General features: G+C 36.9%; 2 protein-coding genes and 1 pseudogene across 2 annotated transcripts; 2 read left to right on the top strand and 1 right to left on the bottom strand.

Moving 5' to 3' along the window:
* Positions 1-3,914: 3,914 nt before the first annotated feature.
* Positions 3,915-4,973, bottom strand: LOC113351232 (dehydrodolichyl diphosphate synthase 2-like). Its single transcript, XM_026595255.1, has 3 exons — positions 4,662-4,973; positions 4,496-4,563; positions 3,915-4,377 (listed from the first exon to the last, which is right to left on the bottom strand). The coding sequence occupies exons 1-3, from the start codon at positions 4,971-4,973 to the stop codon at positions 3,915-3,917; spliced, it is 843 nt and encodes a 280-aa protein (XP_026451040.1).
* Positions 4,974-5,721: 748 nt separating this feature from the next.
* LOC113351231 (cytochrome P450 71A1-like) lies at positions 5,722-7,482 on the top strand. Its single transcript, XM_026595254.1, has 2 exons — positions 5,722-6,723; positions 6,841-7,482. Exons 1-2 carry the CDS (start codon positions 5,722-5,724, stop codon positions 7,480-7,482), a joined length of 1,644 nt encoding a protein of 547 aa, XP_026451039.1.
* A 3,765-nt stretch (positions 7,483-11,247) lies between these two features.
* LOC113351230 lies at positions 11,248-16,017 on the top strand (annotated as a pseudogene).
* The last annotated feature ends 5,727 nt before the right edge of the window (positions 16,018-21,744 follow it).

The raw sequence follows: 21,744 nt of genomic DNA, 5'->3' as shown, positions 1-21,744 counted from the left end.
CATACGCCTTTGAGTTCAGATTGTAAAAGTTTTTAATTTTTGAATACCTACTCCAAGGCACTAATGGTGGCCATGAATTCAGCAATGTAATCTGTGGCAATACCAAGTCCACCCGATTCAGCAAATATATGGTTTCTAACCACAAATCCATATCCAGCAAGCCCGGGTTCGCCTCTAGAGGCACCATCACACCAAAGGAGAGTAAAATGTTCTTCAGGCAGATGGACACCAGCAACTATTCTTAAAATTCCTGAATTCATGGCCTCCATTGTTGTGGTTCATCTATCATAAACCACAATTCCACCATAAGAGTGAAGGCAGCAATAAACCATAACTCTTGAATCACAGGGCTACTATTCTTACAAAGCTTCACAACAGAATCAAAGGATGAAGGATTCAGGAAGACAAAAATACCTCCAAGTCATTTCCAAGGTATCTGACCAAACCTGCAATTCCAGAGAATGTGGTCCATTGTGTCAATATCCTTATGACAAATGTAACATCTGGAAGCCAAATGAAAATTCCTTTTCTTCCAGTTTTCATCTGTAGCACAGGCTTCCCTTGTAATTTTCCAAATATTGCCAGAAGTAAAGGAGGACAGCATTATTCCAGATCTTTTTGTACTAGTTCGGCTTTGGCAATCTAACTCTGACATTATCCACTGCACTTGCTACAGAAAAATCACCATTTTGATTGTTGCACCAAATAAGAGTATCTTCACTATCATGAATCTTGGGAAGATTGTCAACACTGAAGAACTGCAAAAGCTCATTAGAATCTCCCAATGGCCATTAACAATTAAGTCTTTAACTTGGAGATGAGGATGATGATCAATATAAGGATGGTAAGAAAAAACTTTGCTAATAGAAGTTTCTAATACCCAGGAGTCATGCCACATAGAAATTTTGTCTCCAATACCAACAATCCACCCAGTATTCTCATTGAAATCTTGAATAATCCATTTAATTCCAGGCCAGACTGATGACGTCTTGTAATAAGTGATCCACTTGCCATTCTTGTCTTTGTATATAGCTATAAAGAATTGTACTCAATCAGCATTAGAAGACTGAATATAAAGGATAATGATTGGAGCTGATGTGTCAGCACCACATCAATTCTCATATTTACAACAAAAGAGGAGAGCCATGTGGCATACAAATTATATTTAGAAAAAGCCCAGAAGAGAGGTATGTTACTGTTTGCTAATAGATGTGTCTTTTGGTCGAAAGTTACAACATGTGCTAATGGACAAGTCGTTTGGCCAACAGTTGCCACATATGAAAAGCTACGATTATTGTCAGATAGACATTATGGTGTGGTGTTTCTTGAAAAAAAAACTTCTCATTCGGCAGTAGTTTTTCAAAGGTTACGCCTCTTCACTTGGAAAATTATTTATTCGTGGATAAATCTCAGGAAAATTATCAATAGAGTTGTCTAGTGAAAATAGAGTTGGCAGTGAACAACAAAGTTTGTCCCAACTTCGGGATCTATTTCTGAGAAGATGGGCACTTCTACAATCCAATTAGAGTTCTATTCAGTCCATGTTGCAGCCTATAATATTGGTGAGAATCCATATGTCCACTTCTTGCTTCCCATCTAGGATTTAACTATGGAATGCCAAAAGATCGACCATTTGTGTTTGCGAATATGTAAAAACAGTAATCACATTTCTTAGTCAATAAGTGTTTTGATTTGCATTTGAGATGGGATTATATAGGCGTAGGGATCAGATGGGTTTATTTGTAAACGTCAGAAACACGTTAAGGAGTTAATGCTGCAACTAAACAGTGAAGGCAACTACGAAAAGATAATAAAAGAACCCATTCATGATTACGAGATCGGACTAAATGCCACTTCCCATGAGACATCAGATTATAGTCAAGGCAACAAAAGCTTTTTGTTAAAGAAGAGCAATGACCATACACTGATTCCCATTAGTAGTGGCAACGGAACCATCACAAGAAAAGTGTGTGCAGCATGCCAACATACATTTTTATTTTTTATTTTTTATTTTTTTATTTTTTTTCATGCCGTTCTTTTTTTTTTTTTTTTTGCCTATGCTTTTTTTTCTTGCTCCATCTTTTCTTCTTCTTTTATCTTCTTCTCTTCTTCGCATAATCATCCATTGCAAAGATGAAATTTAAAAGGTTGATTTTATAGAAGAAACGCCACGAAGAAAGTAAGTCTGTATTTCCGGTATGTATTTATGGTTGGATTTCACGTATACGCTAATATTTAAATTTCTTTGTTGGAGATAATAGGACGAAGGTTTCATTTAAATTTCTTTGTTGGAGATAACAGGATGAAGGTTTCAAAAGAGTACAAAATGGACAGAACAAGAATCATCTGAATCTCTCAGGATTTGTTTAATGACACTCATTTAAGAACGCTCGATAATTTTTAATTGCTCTTTTTTAGATTATTTTTAGATACATATATTCAATTTGTTTGATTGATCACTTAATTTAATTGCCGATCAGACAATAGACGATTTAAATCCTCTGTTGCATCCAAATTGTTTGAATGACATAGATTAATTGAACTAATCTTTTCGCCTTTGTTTTCAAGGCATCACAAGAATTATGCAAGTCGTCATTTTTTTTTATGGTGCGGGTATTGCTTCACCAAGTATTTATTTGGCCCATTTTCGTCACATTCTTTATTTAGCATACAAACTGAAAAATAGAACAACCGGCTGGAGACCTGTTGTTATGTATATGTTCCTCTTCTCTTATTTATGATTTTTTTCCCCAGGCGGATGTCCCGCAGCATAATGGACAAAAAGATGATATAAAGTTTAAAAGGAAGATTTAGAGAGTATCAGTTCGTGAAGATTACCATTAGAGTTGCATATGAAGGATTAGCCTCTACAACATATACCTATGAAGATATACCAAGACACGCATTTTGTTTGTTTAGAGAGTATCAGACTATCAGTATCACACTCTATTAGAGTAAAGTCAGCACCATGCGGAAAAATGAACGAGGCTTTTAAAGTGTTTAGAAATTGTAAGGTGGTGGTAAATTTTGATGTTCGCTAGGTTGGCGAGGTTTGGTGGGTTAAGCGTTGTGGCAGGTTAAATCCAAATTTATTATAATCAGAAAATTTTAAACGAATAAATTTGAAAAGATTTTAGATCTTAGAGACAAATATGGACATGTGAGAATGAGACAGTTACATGTCAAGAATACTTCAAGCAATTGAATGAAAACAAGAAATCCCTTATAAAAATCTATTGATGAATGGACGGGCATAAAAAGACCTTGTACTAGTATATTTTACAATATATTTTAATGTGGCAGAAACTCGGTTTCTACAAGTTAAACCATAGGATACTAGCAGTACAGATCTATAGTTCATATCAGCTATGGCTTAGCTAACTGCTATAATCTACTTAACAAATTTTGTTACCATAGTAGTTGCCGTTGCTAGATTGTAGCAAATTTTTGCTTACTTTGCTCACCGTAGTGCTTCTTGTAGTAAAACATTAGATCTTTTAGAAATGGGAAATTCTTAAGCCATCAAAGGTCTGGATGATGAAAACGGAAGAAACATGAAAAGAAGTAAGATTTTCGCAAGAGTTTGATACAACATTATTTATCTGAACGTTAAGTTTGATTGAGGCCTGGTTCTCGTACTTATTTGGAAATCACTAATTCGATCTTGGCAACCATGATTTCAAACAAAAAAAAATAAAAATTTAAAGCAGTTGACGGTACCATTTTCATTTCTTTTTTTAACCCCAAAAGGGAAAAGTAGATTAAAAGAACATGATAACTAGTGGACAGCCCTGAACAAAGATTAAAATAACAGGCAAAAATAAAAAGCAAGACCGGAAGAAAGGCTATAACAAGCACACACAAACATCTAACAACATTTAGTTTTCCATAATTAGTTAGATTAATTATGACTTTCATGCTCCCATATTCTCTTCATCTTGTCCTCCATATCGTCTTCGTCTATCTTGAAACGAGCGTAATGCCTTGACAAATTCTTTCTCGCCGAAATCAGGCCAGAGACATTCCTCAAAGTAAAGTTCAGTATAAGCTAATTGCCACATTAAGAAGTTACTGAGCCTATGTTCACCACTAGTTCTGATTAGTAGATCAGGGTAAGGGAATTCAGTACACTTTGTATCAAGTTCTTGATTGAATAGGTTCTCATTGATGTCTTCTGGTTTAATGAGATTATCGTGTACTTTGCGACTAATACTTTGGCATGCTTGTATAATATCTTCTTTTCCACCATAATTAATTGCCACAATCACATGAAGTTTCGTATAGTTCTTTGTGGCTTCTGTTGTCTTAGTTATCGCATCTTGTAGTCCAATTGGTAGCTTTGTGGTGTCCCCTATTATCGATACTCGAACCTCATTGCTGGTATAACATGTGCAATGGAAACGGGTTTGCACTCATAACTGTTAGTTATATAATGGCATCATATTATGTCACTAACGTATGGTTTATATATAAGAAAGTATAATTAGCACATTACCTGATGAAAACTTCCAGGTCTCTCAGAAAAACTATTTCGAAGGTGTTCATTAAGAAGTCGACCTCAACCTGAAGACATACACGGAAATATTCATGAAACAAACAGATCGAAAAACTAAGATAGAGCTCAAGAGATCGATATGTGAAAAGGGGAAGAGATTACTGACTTGAGGCCGAACCCAATTCCCAGTAGAGAATGCAAATACTGTCATGACCTTAATACCCCAATTACAGCATAACTCAGCAAGAAGTTTTACACAATGTGATGATGCATTGTGACCAAGCATAGGCTCCAATCCTCTCTTAATAGCCCACCGTCGGCTTCCATCCATGATAAATGCAACGTGTTTCGGAATACGTTCACGATTTAGACCTGCAGGCAATTCCTCTTGAGCAGACCAAATATCCTTAGCATCACAAGCAACAAATATTCCCTTCTCTTTAGCCTGTTGTTGTTCCATGTCCACCATCTTCTCCATCACTTATGCAGATCGTGGAAAGAAAAGAGAGAAATAGAAGAATTGCAAAATGGATGTTTCTTTCGGATACAACACCTGAAACTACATATACATAGAAAAACTAAAACTCTTGTGAGATTTTGTGAAACTTCTCCAGAGCTAGTTGTTTAAATTACTTTTGTTTATCAGCTGAACCAACAACTAAAATATCAATATATCATTACTCGCACTTTCCCAAAATATCAACAGACTGTTGACGCCCATGTGAATTACCTCTTTAACTCAACCATGCACGTTACATAGATCTACTATATCCTCATTTTAGTATATTGCACTATTTTTTCTTTTCTTGGAAGCATATAATATTGCTACTATTAGAAATTTGGAATCAGTGCTAAATTATTGTTGAGCGCCCATGTGATCCCTCTGCAAGCCGTTAAGCGTCCATGAGAAAGAAAGTCTAAAATATGTGTTGTAAATTGGAGATACATATATATTATTATTTAACAAAATTCTGTTAAGAAAGAATCAACCGGGATGGGAGGAATCAACGTGAAATGGGAGTTCACACTTCACAACCTCAAAATCCTGCATTTTTGCTGGATTTCCTGTTGCAGCAATGACATTTATGAATATTTTATTCTGTCATTTTAGAACCACCTGCCTGAAGTAACATGCATCCTTCTGAATCTCAAATTAATATCATTCATGTCAAGCTGTTGGTTTCTCTCTAAATACTTCTGGATACAGAATCGTTGAAGATAACAAAATGTCTCTTACAGTATTGCTACAATGGGGATCAGGGTTAATGGAGCAACCAGCTGCAGCAACCTCACTACTAGTTCTGTTTCTAATTCCTATTGTTCTCTTCTTTATCAGGCTTGGATTTAAAAGTAGAAAAACAAAGCTGAATTTACCTCCTTCACCTCCTAATAAGCTTCCAATTCTCGGTCATCTACTTCAACTAGGCAAAGTCCCTCACGTAAATCTTCAACATTTAGCTCGAAAACATGGTTCTCTCATGCTTTTATACTTGGGTAATGTTCCAACACTTGTTGTATCTTCTGCTGAATTAGTTAAACAAATCTTCCATACCCATGACCATGTCTTTGCTAGTAGACCTTCTTCCTATGTTGCCAAGAAATTTTCCTATAACTACAAGGACTTTGCATTTACACCGTACGGCGAGTATTGGAAGCAAATGCGAAAGATTTGCGTACTTCAACTTTTGAATGCAAAGAGAATACACTTGTTTCGATCAATAAGAACAGAAGAAGTAGCATCCATGCTCGATAAGATCAGCAGTGGTAGTCGTACTTCAGTTTCTTCATCACCCGAGAAGAAGAACTTTGTGGCGATAGATTTGACGGAAACATTGATGTCGTTTACGTCTGATGTTATATGCAGAGTTGCGTTTGGGAGAAAGTACTCTGATGAAGAAATAATTGGGAGGAAGTTTGGAGATATGGTCAGGGATATGTTTTGTTTGTTTACTGTTGAGAATGTTGGAGACTTTATACCTTGGCTTTCTTGGGTGAATAATTTCAATGGCTTGTACAGAAAAGTGGACAAGACGTTCAAAGAAATTGATGGCTTTCTAGAAGTTGTCGTCGAAGAACACATTCAAGTTCGTAAGACAAGGGCATCATCATCGACATTGAGTGATTTCACCACTGAAGAAGATCTTGTCGACGTGTTGCTTGGCATTCACGAATGTGGTGGATCAACTGGGGATTCACTTGGAAGAGATAACATCAAAGCCATCGTACTGGTAATTCATATCGGTTATATTTGGCGTGCTCAATATTCTTATTTCTTAATAGCTTTAGTTAATAGTTGCTCATAAACAAGAAATCCTCGTCATTGCGTAGTCTTTCTTACTTTGCAGGATATTTTTATAGGTGCAACTGATTCATCGACTTCAGTTCTAGAATGGGCAATGGCTGAGCTTCTAAGGAACCCACAAATGATGAAACAAGCTCAGGAAGAAGTAAGAAGGATAGCGAAAGGTAAACCAAATGTCACGGAAGATGATCTCAGCGAAATGCATTACTTGCATGCAGTGATTAAGGAGACTCTACGAGTCCATCCATCAGCTCCCTTACTGGTTCCACACCAGTCGACTGAAATCAGCAAACTACAAGGTTATGATATTCCAGCAAACGCAATAGTCTTAACCAATGCTTGGGCCATCGGAAGAGACCCCATTTCATGGGAAGAACCGGGGAAGTTTGAACCAAAGAGATTCATGAATTCCTTTATTGATTACAAAGGACAACATTTCGAGTTTATTCCGTTTGGAGTTGGAAGAAGGGGTTGCCCTGGAATGCAATTTGCAGAATCCGTGATTGAATTGGCTCTAGCTAATCTTTTACATCGATTTGACTGGGTGTTGCCTAATGGTGCAAAAGAATATGAGTTAGATATGTCGGAAGCAGGATTTGGTGTTATAACCACCAAGAAGACTCCATTAGTTGTTGTTGCAATTGATCATCTTCAAACCTTCCACCAATCCCACACTAGTGTATGACTCATCTGAACCGGATCACGTATATGTAAGAGTAGGTAATTCGAAATAAAAGTTTCAGGAAGTTTACTAGCCTTGATCTAGAATCATCTTATATGTTAAGAATTTAGAACTATCTTATGTAGGGGTAACAAAACTCATAGAGTCGTCGTGTTTTAATGGAATAAGGTAGTTGAGTGTAAAGTGTTATTATTGTCAGTCTTTATAATCTTCCAATGTAATCGCCTATAAATTGGCATCATGTAAATGCTGTAACCAAGCAACAATTGAGATTGAAACCAGACACAAAGTTAGAAGAGAGTTGCTCAAAATCTTACATGTGTTCATCTTAGCTTTCCGTTTGGATGTGTGCCGGGCCGGGTAACATTTTTTCATGTTCATTTTTTAGACATTAAAAATGTCCATTCCAAGCCATATCTTATCTTATTGAACGGATTCGAATTCCAACGGCCTTAATGTCTGTCCAGGTTGAAGGCAGTGTTGTTGGAAAAATATAGAATCCAATCCAGTTTGCCCATCTTAAAAGGCCTCGGTACCATATGTTAGGAGATCGTGTCTAATTTATTAAGCACCGCATAAAACTCCCAACTAATTCCAGGTGATCACGCGGCCATACACACCAGCACCATAAAATATTCATCTGGAATTTAAAACTCTAAACTTCCACACCACAGCTGTTTAGACAAATCTTTCTACGTATCAGAAGCAACAACTTGACGATGTCTGTTAGTCGGTGACGTCATAAGTAAATGTGTACGTTACAGCAATGCATGGTCTTCAAATTAAAAAAGACATAAAAAGTCGATGATCACCGACTAACATATACGTACCTGATTGAAGTAACACTTACTAACGTACGTCACCCACTAACAGACGTGATCTTGTTACAGCAATGCATGAAACACGTACACAAGAGAAAATCTCAAATTAATTAATTAGATATTGAGATTTATGTCCCATTTGTTTAGTAGTTTGTTGTAATGGCAACTGCAAGATGAAACTTAGCTTATATAAAGACAACTCTCTTTATTGATGTTTAGAAAATCTCTCAAAACTAAACACAAGCTCTAATCTTGCTCATATGATCAACCACAACTTTGGTGATCATATATATATAGAACTATGAATTCCTTTTCCTAGTCCTATTACCTTATTACATGTCTTACCTTTCCTTAGAACTAGATGACTTCTAATTCTCTTAGGATTACATCAATTTCCTAATCTTGTCCTAACCAGCTTGTTAGTGACTTCTATGTTGAAGTTAATCCAACATTCTCCCCGTTAAGCTTCAACCTTACCCGTGACATATCTTGTACTCCAATCAGTTGTCTCATTTCTTCAAACTTGATCCGAGCTAATGCCTTTGTCAATATATCTGCTTTCTGCTCAGTTCCTGGTATGTGTTCAACGTTAATGACCTCCTTCTCGATGCATTCTCGTTTGAAATGATACCTTTTGTGAATGTGTTTCGTCTTCCCATGAAACACTGGATTTTTAGTGAGTCAATTGCAGACTTATTATCAATCTTGATGAGAACTTTTTCAGGTTCTCTTACTTTGATTTCACCCAACAGTTCTTGAAGCCATATTGATTGTTTAGCTGCTTCTGTTGCAGCCATAAACTCAGATTCACAGGATGAGAGGGCTACAGTGTCTTGCTTCTGTGAACACCATGTAATAGGTACTTCTCCTAGATAAAATATATGACCAGTTGTACCTTTTCCATCATCTTGGTCAATATTATGACTCCTGTCACTATACCCTCCTCGACCATACTTCAATCCATAGTTGATAGTTCCTCTTAGATGTCTCAATATCTGCTTTATTACATCACCATGAGACTTGCGTGGACTCTGCATATAACGGCTTGCTACTCCCACAGAGAAAGCCAAATCTGGTCTTGTGTGTAATAAGTATCTAAGGCATCCAACATTTCTTCTATAACTTGTTGGATCAATCTCTGCTTCTTCTTGTGCCTTTGAAACTTTAATTCCAAACTCCATTGGTATCTTAGTTGGATTACAAGTTTCAAGTCCTGCTTCTTTCAGAATTCTCCTTGCATAAGCTTCTTGTTTAATCTGAATCCCATCTACTCCTTGATGGACTTCTATGCCAAGGTAATAAGTGAGTTTTCCGAGGTCTGACATCTCAAACTTTGATGACATTTCTCTCTTGAACTCATTGATCACCTTAAGGGAGTTGCCAGTCAAAATAGATCATCTACATAGACTGCAATCACAAGAAGCATCCCCTTTTCTTCTCTTCTGTATACTGATGTTTATTTAGAGCACTTAACAAATCTGATTTCTCTTAAGATTTGATCTAACTTTGTATTCCAGGCTCGAGGAGCTTGTCTTAGACCATATAGAGCTTTTGATAACTTATAAACCTTATGCTCTTGTCCTTTTACTTCAAAACCTTCTGGTTGTTCAACATACACATCTTCTCGCAATTCACCATGTAAGAATGTTGTCTTAACGTCTAAGTGGTGAATTTCCCATGAGTTTGATGCTGCTTCTGCTATTAAAAGACGAATTGTCTCTAGTCTAGCAACTGGTGAGAAAACTTCATCAAAGTTTATGCCTGATTCTTGAACGTATCCCTTAGCTACAAGTCTTGCCTTATATTTGTTGAAAGTACCATCAGCATTCCGCTTTATTTTGAAAATCCACTTAAGACCAACCACTTTTACCCCACCTGGCTTATCAACTAGAAACCAAGTCTTGTTTATGTTGATTGAAATAATTTCTTCTCTACATGCTTGTGTCCATTTAGTCTAGACCTTTGCTTCCTGAAAATTCCTTGGTTCATCATTAACAGAAAGTAACATAATCTCACATTCTTCTGCAGCTTGAAGAACATAATTCTCCAGATACTGTGGCTTTTGTATCTGTCTTGTTGATTTTCGCAGTGGAATGGGTTGAGTTATTTCATCGATCTCTTCTTCTTCTTCTTCTACTTCTTCGTTATTCTCAGTGTTTTCATTATTCTCTTCTTCTTCTTGATTAACATCATTGTTTCAATTGGTATTGAGCGTGAGACTCTAACTAAAAGTCTTCCAGTTAGGTCATGAACTGTTAGATAATCTTGTCGCATTCTAACATCATATCCAACTTCTGTAGCTTGTCCTAAACTTATAATGTTGCTTTGTAAGTTTGGGATGAAGTAGATGTTTGTGACAAGCTTCTGTTCTCCGGTCTTGCTCTGATACCAATTAATGTCAACTGCAAGATGAAACTTAGCTTATATAAAGACAACTCTCTTTATTGATGTTTAGAAAATCTCTCACAACTAAACACAAGCTCTAATCTTGCTAATATGATCAACCACAACTTTGGTGATCATATATATATAGAACTATGAATTCCTTTTCCTAGTCCTATTACCTTATTACATGTCTTACCTTTTCTTAGAACTAGATGACTTCTAATTCCCTTAGGATTACATCAATTTCCTAATCTTGTCCTAACCAGCTTGTTAGTGACTTCTATGTTGAAGTTAATCCAACATGTTGGCATCCTCAAGGATATGGAAAATCTCAATTAAGATCGAGATATTCAACCTCATGCGCAAGTGTCTCCAAATTAAGGCGTTGAGATCTGTTGCTTCCAGAAATAATTATAAAGAGAAAAAAGAGAGTAGTTGACGTTGTCATGAAGACATGAAGTACTTCATCTGAATAGAAGTATAATTGAAACAGCTCAACATAGAAGTGTTTTTTCTTTTTTTTTGAAGAAGAGAAAGATTTGCCAGTTTCCAAATATAGAACATGGCAGGAGGTACTAGTAGTAAGGTTACTGATGATGAACTAAATTTTCAAATAAGGTTAGAGTTGGGAGAGACATCGATGTCTCGTGACGATGATCTTGGAGAACCTAGCAAGATCATAAAAACATCTATTACTTCATTTGTTCTTTCATTCAGAAATTTAAGCTACAGCCTTAACACAGACACGGAAATGAAATTTCCTCGAAGGAGAAAATCTTGTTGAATGATATCTCAGGTGAAGCTAGAGAAGGGGGAATTCTAGCTATTCTTGGTCCTAGTGGTTCGGGGAAGACAACCTTGCTTGATGCACTTGCGAACAGAATCTCAAACGAAAGCTTGAAAGGATCGGTGACAATGAACGGAGAAATGCTAGAGGTGGGGGTTCTGAAAATGATATCCGCTTATGTCATGCAAGACGATTTGTTATTTGGATTATATGCAGAAGTAGGCCTGGTCTGGACCCTCACTTTCATTTCTAGGCCACTTTTTTTATTTCTTGCAAAACTAGGCAAGTTAAACGGATTCCATCCACTTTAACCATCTCGGTCAATTTATCGCGTTGACTTGTCAATATCTCGCCAAAATATCATATAGGGAGATCTCATACATATGGTAAGATTACTGAAATGTCCTTCACACGTGTGTGTCACTCACACTAGATAAGATGTCCACGTGTTGCTATCTGAGAGCCTAATCTAACTAAGACGACATCTCGAGGATTAATTGAATGGCCATGATAGTGACTACATGAGTATCTGAAACCAGTCGAGATAAACTCGATCTCATTCATTCTTCTTCTTCTTATCTTCTTCTTCTTTGTTTTCTTCTCCTTCCGTTTTCTTTCTTCTGCTCAAATTAGTGAAGAGAGGATTTCGAATTAAATTAGGGTTTCACTGAAAAGATTTGTAGGAAGAAATTGATGATGGTTCTGAAATTGATTGAACATGGGAATTCGAGAAAAAGGGTTTGATAGAAACTGAGAAGCAAAGTACATTAAGGTTCAGTTTGTGAAGAAAGTATTGATGGTGTTTGGATCTAATCTGAGGAGAATCAGAGACGGGTTTCTTCTATAATTGAGTATTAGATCGATGCGATTGAAAAGAGAAACCAACATGAACTGATGGAGATGCCATTGGTCGGAGATGTGATTTGCTGTTGTGCTCGAATTATCAAGAAGAAGAGGTTTTGAAGATGGGTACTGGTAGAGATTATGAGATGGTAATGGTGGTAAATTGAGCAAGGTTGAACTGTGAACAAGAGATGCGAACAAAAATAGAAGAAATGATTAATCTGTGGTGATTCAGAGTTAGGGTTTCCGTTGGTTTTGCTGCTGCTGGGTGAGAAATCGAAGCTTTGTAATGAAGCAATCAGCAGTTGTGTTGATGAATAGAGATGGGTATGACTCATCTGGTGAATGGGTTTGAGCTCGATGGGAATTCAGGTGGGGTTCTTGTTGGATTAATTACAGCATCAGAAGAAGAAGATGGTGGTGCTACTAATTCACAGTTCGTGATGGCCTGGATGGAGAGATGGGTGTTGTGTATAATTTCACAGAAGATTGAAACCGAAAATTGCAGGAATTAAGAAGATTGGGTTGCTCCTAGATTTGATTTTGGTTTGTGTGTGACTGAGTTCTGATGGTAATTGGTGCTGATAGTTGCATTTGAGCAAGAACAACACAGGGTATGAGTTGCTGCTGTCGAGATATGCAGGGGTTGCACTGCAAGAATGGTTGCAGTCTCAGATGGTGCTGGTACTTAGAATTACAGGTGGTATTGAGCTATTGTTGGTGGTTGTATCTCATGACAGTGAGGCATGAGGTGAGTAACATAGCAAAATGTGCAATTGGTGTTGAATGAGCAGATGGGTTCTTGAGTTGGTAGGTGGTTTGCAGCGGAGTGATGCCGTGGTGAGATGAACTAACAAGAGCTGAGGGCAAGCTGTAATTGCAGGGTTGTAACTGAAGTTGAAGGCGGGAAATGATGAGATTACAAGGCTGTAGAAGGTAGTGAAGGCTGTTGAAGGTAGTGAATTTGATGCGGTGATAGTTGGTTGAGGTGTTGCAGCTGGTAGAGACTGAAGACTGTATGTGTTTTCTATTCTAGGAGTTGCTTCTCTTGAGCTTTGTTCGGGCGCAATACAAGGATGATATGTATCCCACTTGAAGTGTCCAAGGTAAAGAAATACTAAAACTGTGTTGATACTTTTTTTTTCAAAGTCTGTCTTCATGACCAGTCAACTAGTGAAAAACAACGATTATATTTTGTTGTAGTTGAAATTTTGTTGTTTAGACTGTATGGCTTGTGCAAGAATAGCAATACTGTTTTAGAGGAGATTTCTAAGTAAATGAGATATAACATTTCAGACACTAAGTGTGAATTGTTGTAAATTCACATTAGACATTTGATGCCAAACTGACTAGAAAGGACACCTTTGTCTTGTGCTTGCTTAATAGGAATGTCTGGAGATGAGGCTGGTATATTAATAAGATTTCGTTGGTGTCTAGGATACATGGCTGGTACAGCAGGTGTTTTTGTTGAAGCTGGTTTGCAGTGGAGATTATGTTATTGTTGAAGCTGGTTTGCAGGTGTTTTTGTGGTTGTGGCAGAGTGCAGTTGGCAATGGCTGTGAAAAAAGTACAGTTAAGAGCATGACAAGGAGTTGTTGCTGCTAAAGTTGGCTTCTTTGTGCGATTAACTGGTGGTAATGAGAGGGCTCTCAATTGTAGAATCAGGTGGAGAGCAGGAGCAGTTGGTGGCAGCTGAGCTGCAAATGGTTTATGGAAATCTAAAATGACAGCTCAGCTTAGTTGAATTTCTGGTGTAAATCTGAAATTGGGTTTTACATGGATTGATTTTGAATTGAAGGAGATTGGGCCAACTAATGGAACCGTGAATGGTGATATGTACAAATTTTTCCCGTGACATGATTCCCACGTAATCAGTCCACATGGCATATCCGAGCCCACGTAAGCAATCCACATGGCATATCCGAGCCCACGTGTACAGTTTTCATGTTGATTTAACTCAGTTAAATCAATGATATAACATTAAATCAGTGATACAAAGGACTTTTAGGTCTTTTTAGTTATACCTAACGGTGCTAACTTTCCATCCATCACTTTTGGTCATTACTTGCCTAATCTAGCAATAAATAAAAAAAGTGGCCTAGATTTGAAAAGCACCAAAAAAAACAGGTCTATTTTTGTAAAAAGCCCTTGTTATTTCCTATGTTAACAGTTCAAGAGACACTAATGTTCTCGGCTGAGTTTAGATTGCCTCGTTCGCTCTCAAAATCTAAGAAAATGGCAAGAGTTCATGTTGTGATCGATGAGCTTGGGTTGCGTGATGCAGCAAATACCTTAATAGGAAGTGAAAGTCATAGAGGCATCTCCGGTGGTGAGCGTCGTCGTGTTTCAATAGGAGTTGATATAATGCATGACCCAATCGTATTGTTTCTTGACGAGCCAACATCAGGACTTGATTCATCCTGTGCTTTCATGGTGGTGAAAGTCCTGCAACGAATTGCTCGGAGTGGGAGGATAGTTATTATGTCCGTTCACCAACCTAGTTCCAGAGTTGTTTGCTTACTCGACCAATTGGTCTTCCTCTCACATGGAGAAACCGTGTACTATGGCTCACCCACTCATCTCTCACTTTTCTTGACGGATTTCGGTCATCCTATCCCTGAGAATGAAGATAGAACTGCATTCATGCTAGATTTATATCGTGGACTTGAAGACATCCCTGGTGGGACAAAAAGTATGGTTGAATTCAACAAACTGCGGCAGAACTTAGTAAACAACCAGCAATTCAGTTCAGACTATTCTAATGGGTTGGTTGTAAGCATAAAACAAGCAATAATATCAAGGGTAAAACTAGTTGACACCAACTTTATAGACATTGCTCAAACATCGACCATCTCCAAATTTGCAAATCCATTCTGGATTGAGATCATAATACTAGTGAAACGATCATTAACAAACTCAAAGCGATTGCCCAAAGTGTTTATGCTTCAAATTGGTGCTGTTGTGTTCGTGGGTTGTAACTTAGCCAGTGTGTATTGGCACCTTGATAAAACAGAAGGTGGGATTGAAGAACGAATAGGGTTCTTCGTTTTCATAGTGACAACCATCTTCTTTGGTTGCACAGATGTGCTCGCAGTATTCCTCCAAGAAAGGTACATCTTTATTAGAGAAACAGCTTATAACTCATACCGCCGTTCATCTTACGTTCTATATCACTCAATTTTAGCCATACCCTCATTATTCATATTTTCTCTTTTACTAGCATCATTAACGTTCTTGCCAGTAGGCCTAGATGGTGGATTTTCAAGTTTCTTATTCTATTTCCTTGCGATATTCTCATCATTTTGGGCAGCGAACTCGTTAGTTAGTCTGGTCCTGGGATTGGTTTCTCAAGTTATGTTGGGTTACATTGTTGTTATGCCTATAATTAGTTCATCCCTTCAATTGAGTGGTTTCTTTATGCATAAAGATAGAATTCCATTATATTGGAGATGGTTCCATTATATTTCTGCTGTGAATTATCCATATCAAGCCATCCTGTTGAACGAATTCGACAAGCCAAATATGTGTCTGGTTGAAGGTGTTAAGTCTTGCTTAGTGACTGGATTGGATATAGTAAAAAATCAAGACGCAACCGATTTAAGCAAATGGAGTTGCTTGTGGATCACTTTGGCGTTAGGTGTTCTCTACAGAATTCTCTTTTATATCTCTTTATTATTTGGCAGCAGGAACAAGAGGAAGTAGTTCTTTAAAGTCAACTAGATTTGTGCCCGTGCTACGCATCGGGCATTTGTTTCTTTTTAACTTGGTGAGCACGGGGCTTCTCCCCTCCCCGTGGCGATGCATTTTGGATTTGGTGTGTGAAAGATGGAAAATATGTGTCGATATTATTAAATTTTTCCTTTTATTTTCACAAATATTTATTTTTTCTTTTTATTTTCGCAGAAAATATGTGTGACATATGTGGGTTCTTTTTAATTTTGAAAAAAAAAGAAGTCCTAATATGATAAGTATTCGACTTTCGAATCGAATTTGGACTTCCGTAAAATTCCATATACGTTAAGTTAAGTTTTCCTTTTGAATTTGTAATTTTTAAACCAATTATACATAAGATATTATAAGCTTTTGCAGCTGTCATCTAGATTATCGCCAGTGCTATGCACCAGGAATTTTTTTTTCTTCCTTTAACCATATTTTTGATTTGGTGTGGGGCTTCGCCCTGGCGATGCACTTTTGATTTAGTGTCGCCCTAACCTGTTTCGGTGCATTAAATAGGTGGAGAAATGATAGGAAATGTGTGCAGATTTTATTTATTGTTTCCTTTTATTTTCGCAGAAAATATGTATGAAATATGTAAGTGTTTTTTGTGTTTATGTATTAATCTAGAAAAATAAAGAGTCCTAATATGATAGGTACTCGACTTCCGAACTTAATTAAGAATTCCAAATACGATAAGTTAAGTTTTCCTTTTGAGTTTATAATTTTTAAATCAATCATACATTGTCAAATGTCCTCACCAAGACTTTTGTTTCACAAAAGCTTGATGTGGATTACGATAAATTTGTGCATGTATTATGCTTTGGGCTTGCTTAACTTCACCTTGCAAATTTATACACGTCGAACGCTTTTTTACGGTCAACCCATTAGATTGTTTTATCTTTCTTTACTTATTTGTAAGTATATAATTGGTTAAAATTATTTTCATTATTGTTCTCATTGATTTTTATTAGTCAAAGTGTGACTAGGATGGGAAGACATCCTCTAAGTGAATGTATAAAACTAGAGGTTCACCTAGAGAATGTCTAACCTTTTTTTTGTCACCTCATCCCCACATCAATGGAGATGATTTTTTATAAATATGGTTGTTCATCCTGTTGGGTGCAATAATCAAAAACAAAGAAAAATCAAATAAGCAAAAGTTATTGATACTTAGCTCCTTTATAATGGAAGTGATTGCTTTGACGAAACGAACAAGCTCCCCGTATCTCCGCAACAGCAACAAGGAAAAACTTTGGAAAATAGAGTGAGTCACGTGTTCAACACGCTGTCCTTAAGACATTAGCGCCCGGCTACACTCAAGAGTGATGTTATAGCCCTCACAGGACGGATATCTCCAGAATAAAACACCCTAATACACCTACTACTAGCATATCTAGTAGATGCTCAACTTGAGCTTGGCAACTCCGAAAAAACCGTTAAGGAAAATCGCGAATGCTTAAAAACCGCTATAAAATATTTTCCCTTAGGGGTCCCTCTAAAATATAGAGCAACCCCTTTCCCATAGATTTTACAAAAGTAGTGAATTTGTTTATATAATTGACAAATATAACTTAAGAAGAAAAACTCCCCGATGTGGGACTAAAAGCTTTATATAGTTTCTTAAAACTACTAAAAATTGGAAACTCCACGATGTGGGACTAAAAAGTTTCATTCACAAAATAAAACAATAAATTATAATTTTTTATTAAAACTTTAAAAAATTATTTTTTTATTAATCGTTTTCCAACAATCCCCCACATGAATGAAAACTCAATAAAACATGAAAACACAGATAGATCTTGGTAAATAAACATCCCAACCTCACGATCCAAACAGACTGATCGTGCAAGTGTTGAAATCATACTAGTCATTTCTACGTCCTCTCCCTCACACAAAAGTGTGTTGACCCCAGGGTCATACTATGGATTGCATAAATCATAATAGTATTGAGAGCTTTCATCTTTAATTCTCACATGGTGAGACTATAGGTATCTTTCACCAAAGTGAAAAAGCATGAACTATTGAACCCTTAGTGACCTTTAGGTCCTAAGTTCCAGTAATACCAAAACCATCAAAATGAAAATCACATAAAAAACGCAGGAAATACCATTTTAGGCAGAGGTGTCCATGAGGTCTTGAACCTTTGCTTAGTGAGATATTACCAGAATTACTTGCTAGAGACAGTGAACTATGTCTTGAACTGCTAGCATTTGATGTAATTCGTGATAACAACCACGGGAGATATCTCCAAGATTGCTGCCAAGCTCGTGTCGTTTTGTCCGTTTTGGCCCTGGACGTATCCTGTTTCTCAGAATGCTCTAGAGAATCAGCTCATATTCTCACAGGAAGCGACCCACTTCCTCATTCAGATAGGTGAGTTTCCATAAAGAGTGTTACTGCTACACCCCACTTCAATCTTAAATTGAAACTATAGAACTCATTAAGACTTATTAAAAAGTCATCCTCCACATGCAGTCACACTATCACGTCTACACCATAGGGAAGGGACAGAGAATGAAAATCTCTGATAGTGTTTACCTTTACCCACCACAAATTAGTTGTCTCATTCGAAACCTTGATCATGGGATCTCCAGTCATCAAGGTTGAGTATCCTTCATGGCAAGTGTAATATATGAGCTTAAGCCCCAACCCCCTCGATGCATTTTTAACTATCTCTTTGTACAAACCTTTCGTCAAAGATTGCGCGATATTCTCCTTGGACTTTATCCAATCAATGGAAATAACGCCGATTGAGATTAGTTATTTCTTAGCTTTAACTATTATAGCTTGGCTAACACAATGTATAGATATAGCTGGCACAGGCCTATGCCAAAGAGGAATGTCTTCTAAAAATCATCTTAGGCACTCGGCCCCCTCTCATGCTTTATCTAACGCAATACTCTCAGATTCCATAATGAATTGAGCGATATGTTTGTTTGGAAATCTTCCAACAACAAACCCACATGTTAGAGTGAAACCATATCCACTCGTAGACTTAGACTCCTCTGAGTCAACTATCCAGTTTGCATCATAAAGTCCCAAGGACAACAAGATACCTTTCATAAATCAAAAGAGTATTTTAGGTACCATAATACTCTACTCAGTGCATCTGAATTCTCTTGCTCTGGACTACAATTATATCCACTTAACTTACTCACAATATAGGCAATGTCTGGACTCTTACAGTTCATTAAATTCATCAGACATCCTATAACTTTTGAGTATTCAAGTTAAGATACTCCACTACCCTTATTTTTCTTGAGACTACAAGAATAATCGTACGAAGTACAAGCAGGTTTACAATCAGACTGATTGTATCTCTTAAGCACAACTCAACATAATGAGAACGACTAAGACTTATAAATGTTTGATTATCTTCTAATCCTCATCCCTAAGATTACATCAAAAGGGCCCAAGTCTTTCAAGTCAATGTTCTCATTCAGTGCATGTTTTTAGTGGAATTGATCACATCTATGTTTGTATCAAGCATATCATCAACATACAAGCATACAATTACACAGACATCCTTAACAAGTTACTTGTAGACATACTTGTCAGATTCATTAATTTAAATCCACTATCCATTATCACATGATTAAATTTTCCATGTCACTGTTTACGTGCTTATTTGAAAACCATACAAAGATTTTTCAAATTACAAACTTTGTATTCACAACCTTTCACTACAAAGTCTTCAGGTTGATCTATGTAAATTTCTTTACCTAATTCACGGTTTTAGAAAAAGCTGTCTTAACATCCCTGATGTATCTCTACGTTCTTTATGGCAGCAATAACAATTAGTATCTCAACGGAAGTAATTTCCGTCACAATTGAATTAGAATCAAGGAAATCTACACCTTCTTTTAGTTTATAGCCTTTAGCTACCAACTTAGCTTAATATTTTTCCACAGTTTCATCTACCTATCGTTTCCTCTTAAAGACTCATTTACATCCCATGGTCTTACAACCTGGAGGTAAACTAGAAAGCTCCCAAGTCTGGTTCCAACGGACTGAGTCCATTTCACTAAATGAAGCTTCTTACCAGAATGGGGTTTCAGTAGATATTAAGGCTTCTTTACAAGTCTGTGGCTCAGACTAAGCTAGGCATGTTATGAAGTCGGTTTCATAAGAAGTCTCAAGTCTAATTATTTTACTTCTCTTAGGCTCAACATCAACTTCATCTTCCTTTAAAATAAGTTCTGACTATTTGAAGATAAATCTAGGGGATCAACAACACATCTCTAATGAGGTACAGGTTTAGAATAAACATGTTCAAAGAACTCAGCATCCCTAGATTCCGTAATAATATTCACACCAATGTCAGAAAAAATCAGAACACACAACCAAAAATCTATTTGTAGAAGTATACTCAATATACCCTATACGAAAACACAATCAACATTTTTGGTTTCAATCTAGTTCTTTTAGGAAGAGGAATTACAATCTTAGTCAAACGCCCCCACACTTTGACACATTCATAAGAAGGTCATCTACCGTTCCATAAACCATATGGAGTTTCATCTGATTCTTAAAAGGGTACTTTATTCAGGATATACTAGTTAAGAGGACTGCCTCCCCCCACAAGGCCGCAGGTAATCCTGAACTAATCAACATGGAAATTATCATCTCCTTAAGGATACGGTTGTTATGTTCAAGGCTTCTAATTGGTTTCCAACTTCAAGTTTATACATCTTAAGGCTTCTAAGGCGTCATCCTTATCCTAAGCAAGTATACAAGATAGTACCTCGTACAATCATCTACGGAAGTTATAACCATCTTTTACCACAGTGGTTTTGGGTTGAACTCATGTCAACTAGGCCTAACTGAATTAATTCTAAAGGCTTAGAATTACTCTGAACATTTGTGCTAAAAGATTTTATAGCATATTTTGATTCTTCACAGATTTCACTTTTGTGTTCAAAATCCAAACTAAATTTGGGTACGAAGCCTATGCTAGCCAGTTAAGCATTGACTTATAAGTTTACGGTTCCAAGTCTACCACGTAAAACAATCAATCACACAAAGATATCACTAGAATCAACTACGTTCACATCATCAGTTTTTCCGTTAAGCTTATATAGACCCAAAGTCCTATAACTCTTGCTTAAAAAATCACTGCCTAGTTACAACAAGTTTTCCAGATTCAATTAAGATCTTAAATATTTTTCCATCTACAACAGAACAAAATACAAGATTTTCGCATATGCTCGGAACATGAAAACTTCATTCAATGTGAGAATATTACAGATATGAGCTTCTTCTCGACCTTTTCCTTTTATGCAACCTCTATTGCATATGAGTTACTCAATAAGATTTTCTCGACATCCCCTATCCTATGATAGGAGGTGAACAGGTCTCTGTTTCAACAAACATTCTTGGTGGCTCCAGAGTCCACCTACTGGTCTCTCACATTAGTTATTAAAATAACTCCCGACATCATGCCACCAAACTCGTTCTAGTTTGTTTCAACTAAATTAGCATTAACTTTCTACTTATTAAGGTTTTTATGTTGTCTACAATTTACTGCCGCGTGGCCAGAAATTTTACAAACATAACACTCACCCTTAACTAAAGTAATTCCGGATTCAGGTTTACGAAATATACCTTTATCATGAAGACCATGCTTAGAGTTGCGTTCGATGTTCTCACCTTTGCCATCTTTGGAAGATTTGTTTCCAACCACATGCGGCTATTAGCCATGTCCCTCGGAGA

The sequence above is a fragment of the Papaver somniferum genome, chromosome 2 (assembly GCF_003573695.1).
Source record: "Papaver somniferum cultivar HN1 chromosome 2, ASM357369v1, whole genome shotgun sequence".
Classification (NCBI taxonomy): domain Eukaryota; kingdom Viridiplantae; phylum Streptophyta; class Magnoliopsida; order Ranunculales; family Papaveraceae; genus Papaver; species Papaver somniferum.
The sequence above is the reverse complement of the archived record's forward strand: the minus strand, read 5'-3'. Positions and strand labels throughout refer to the sequence as shown.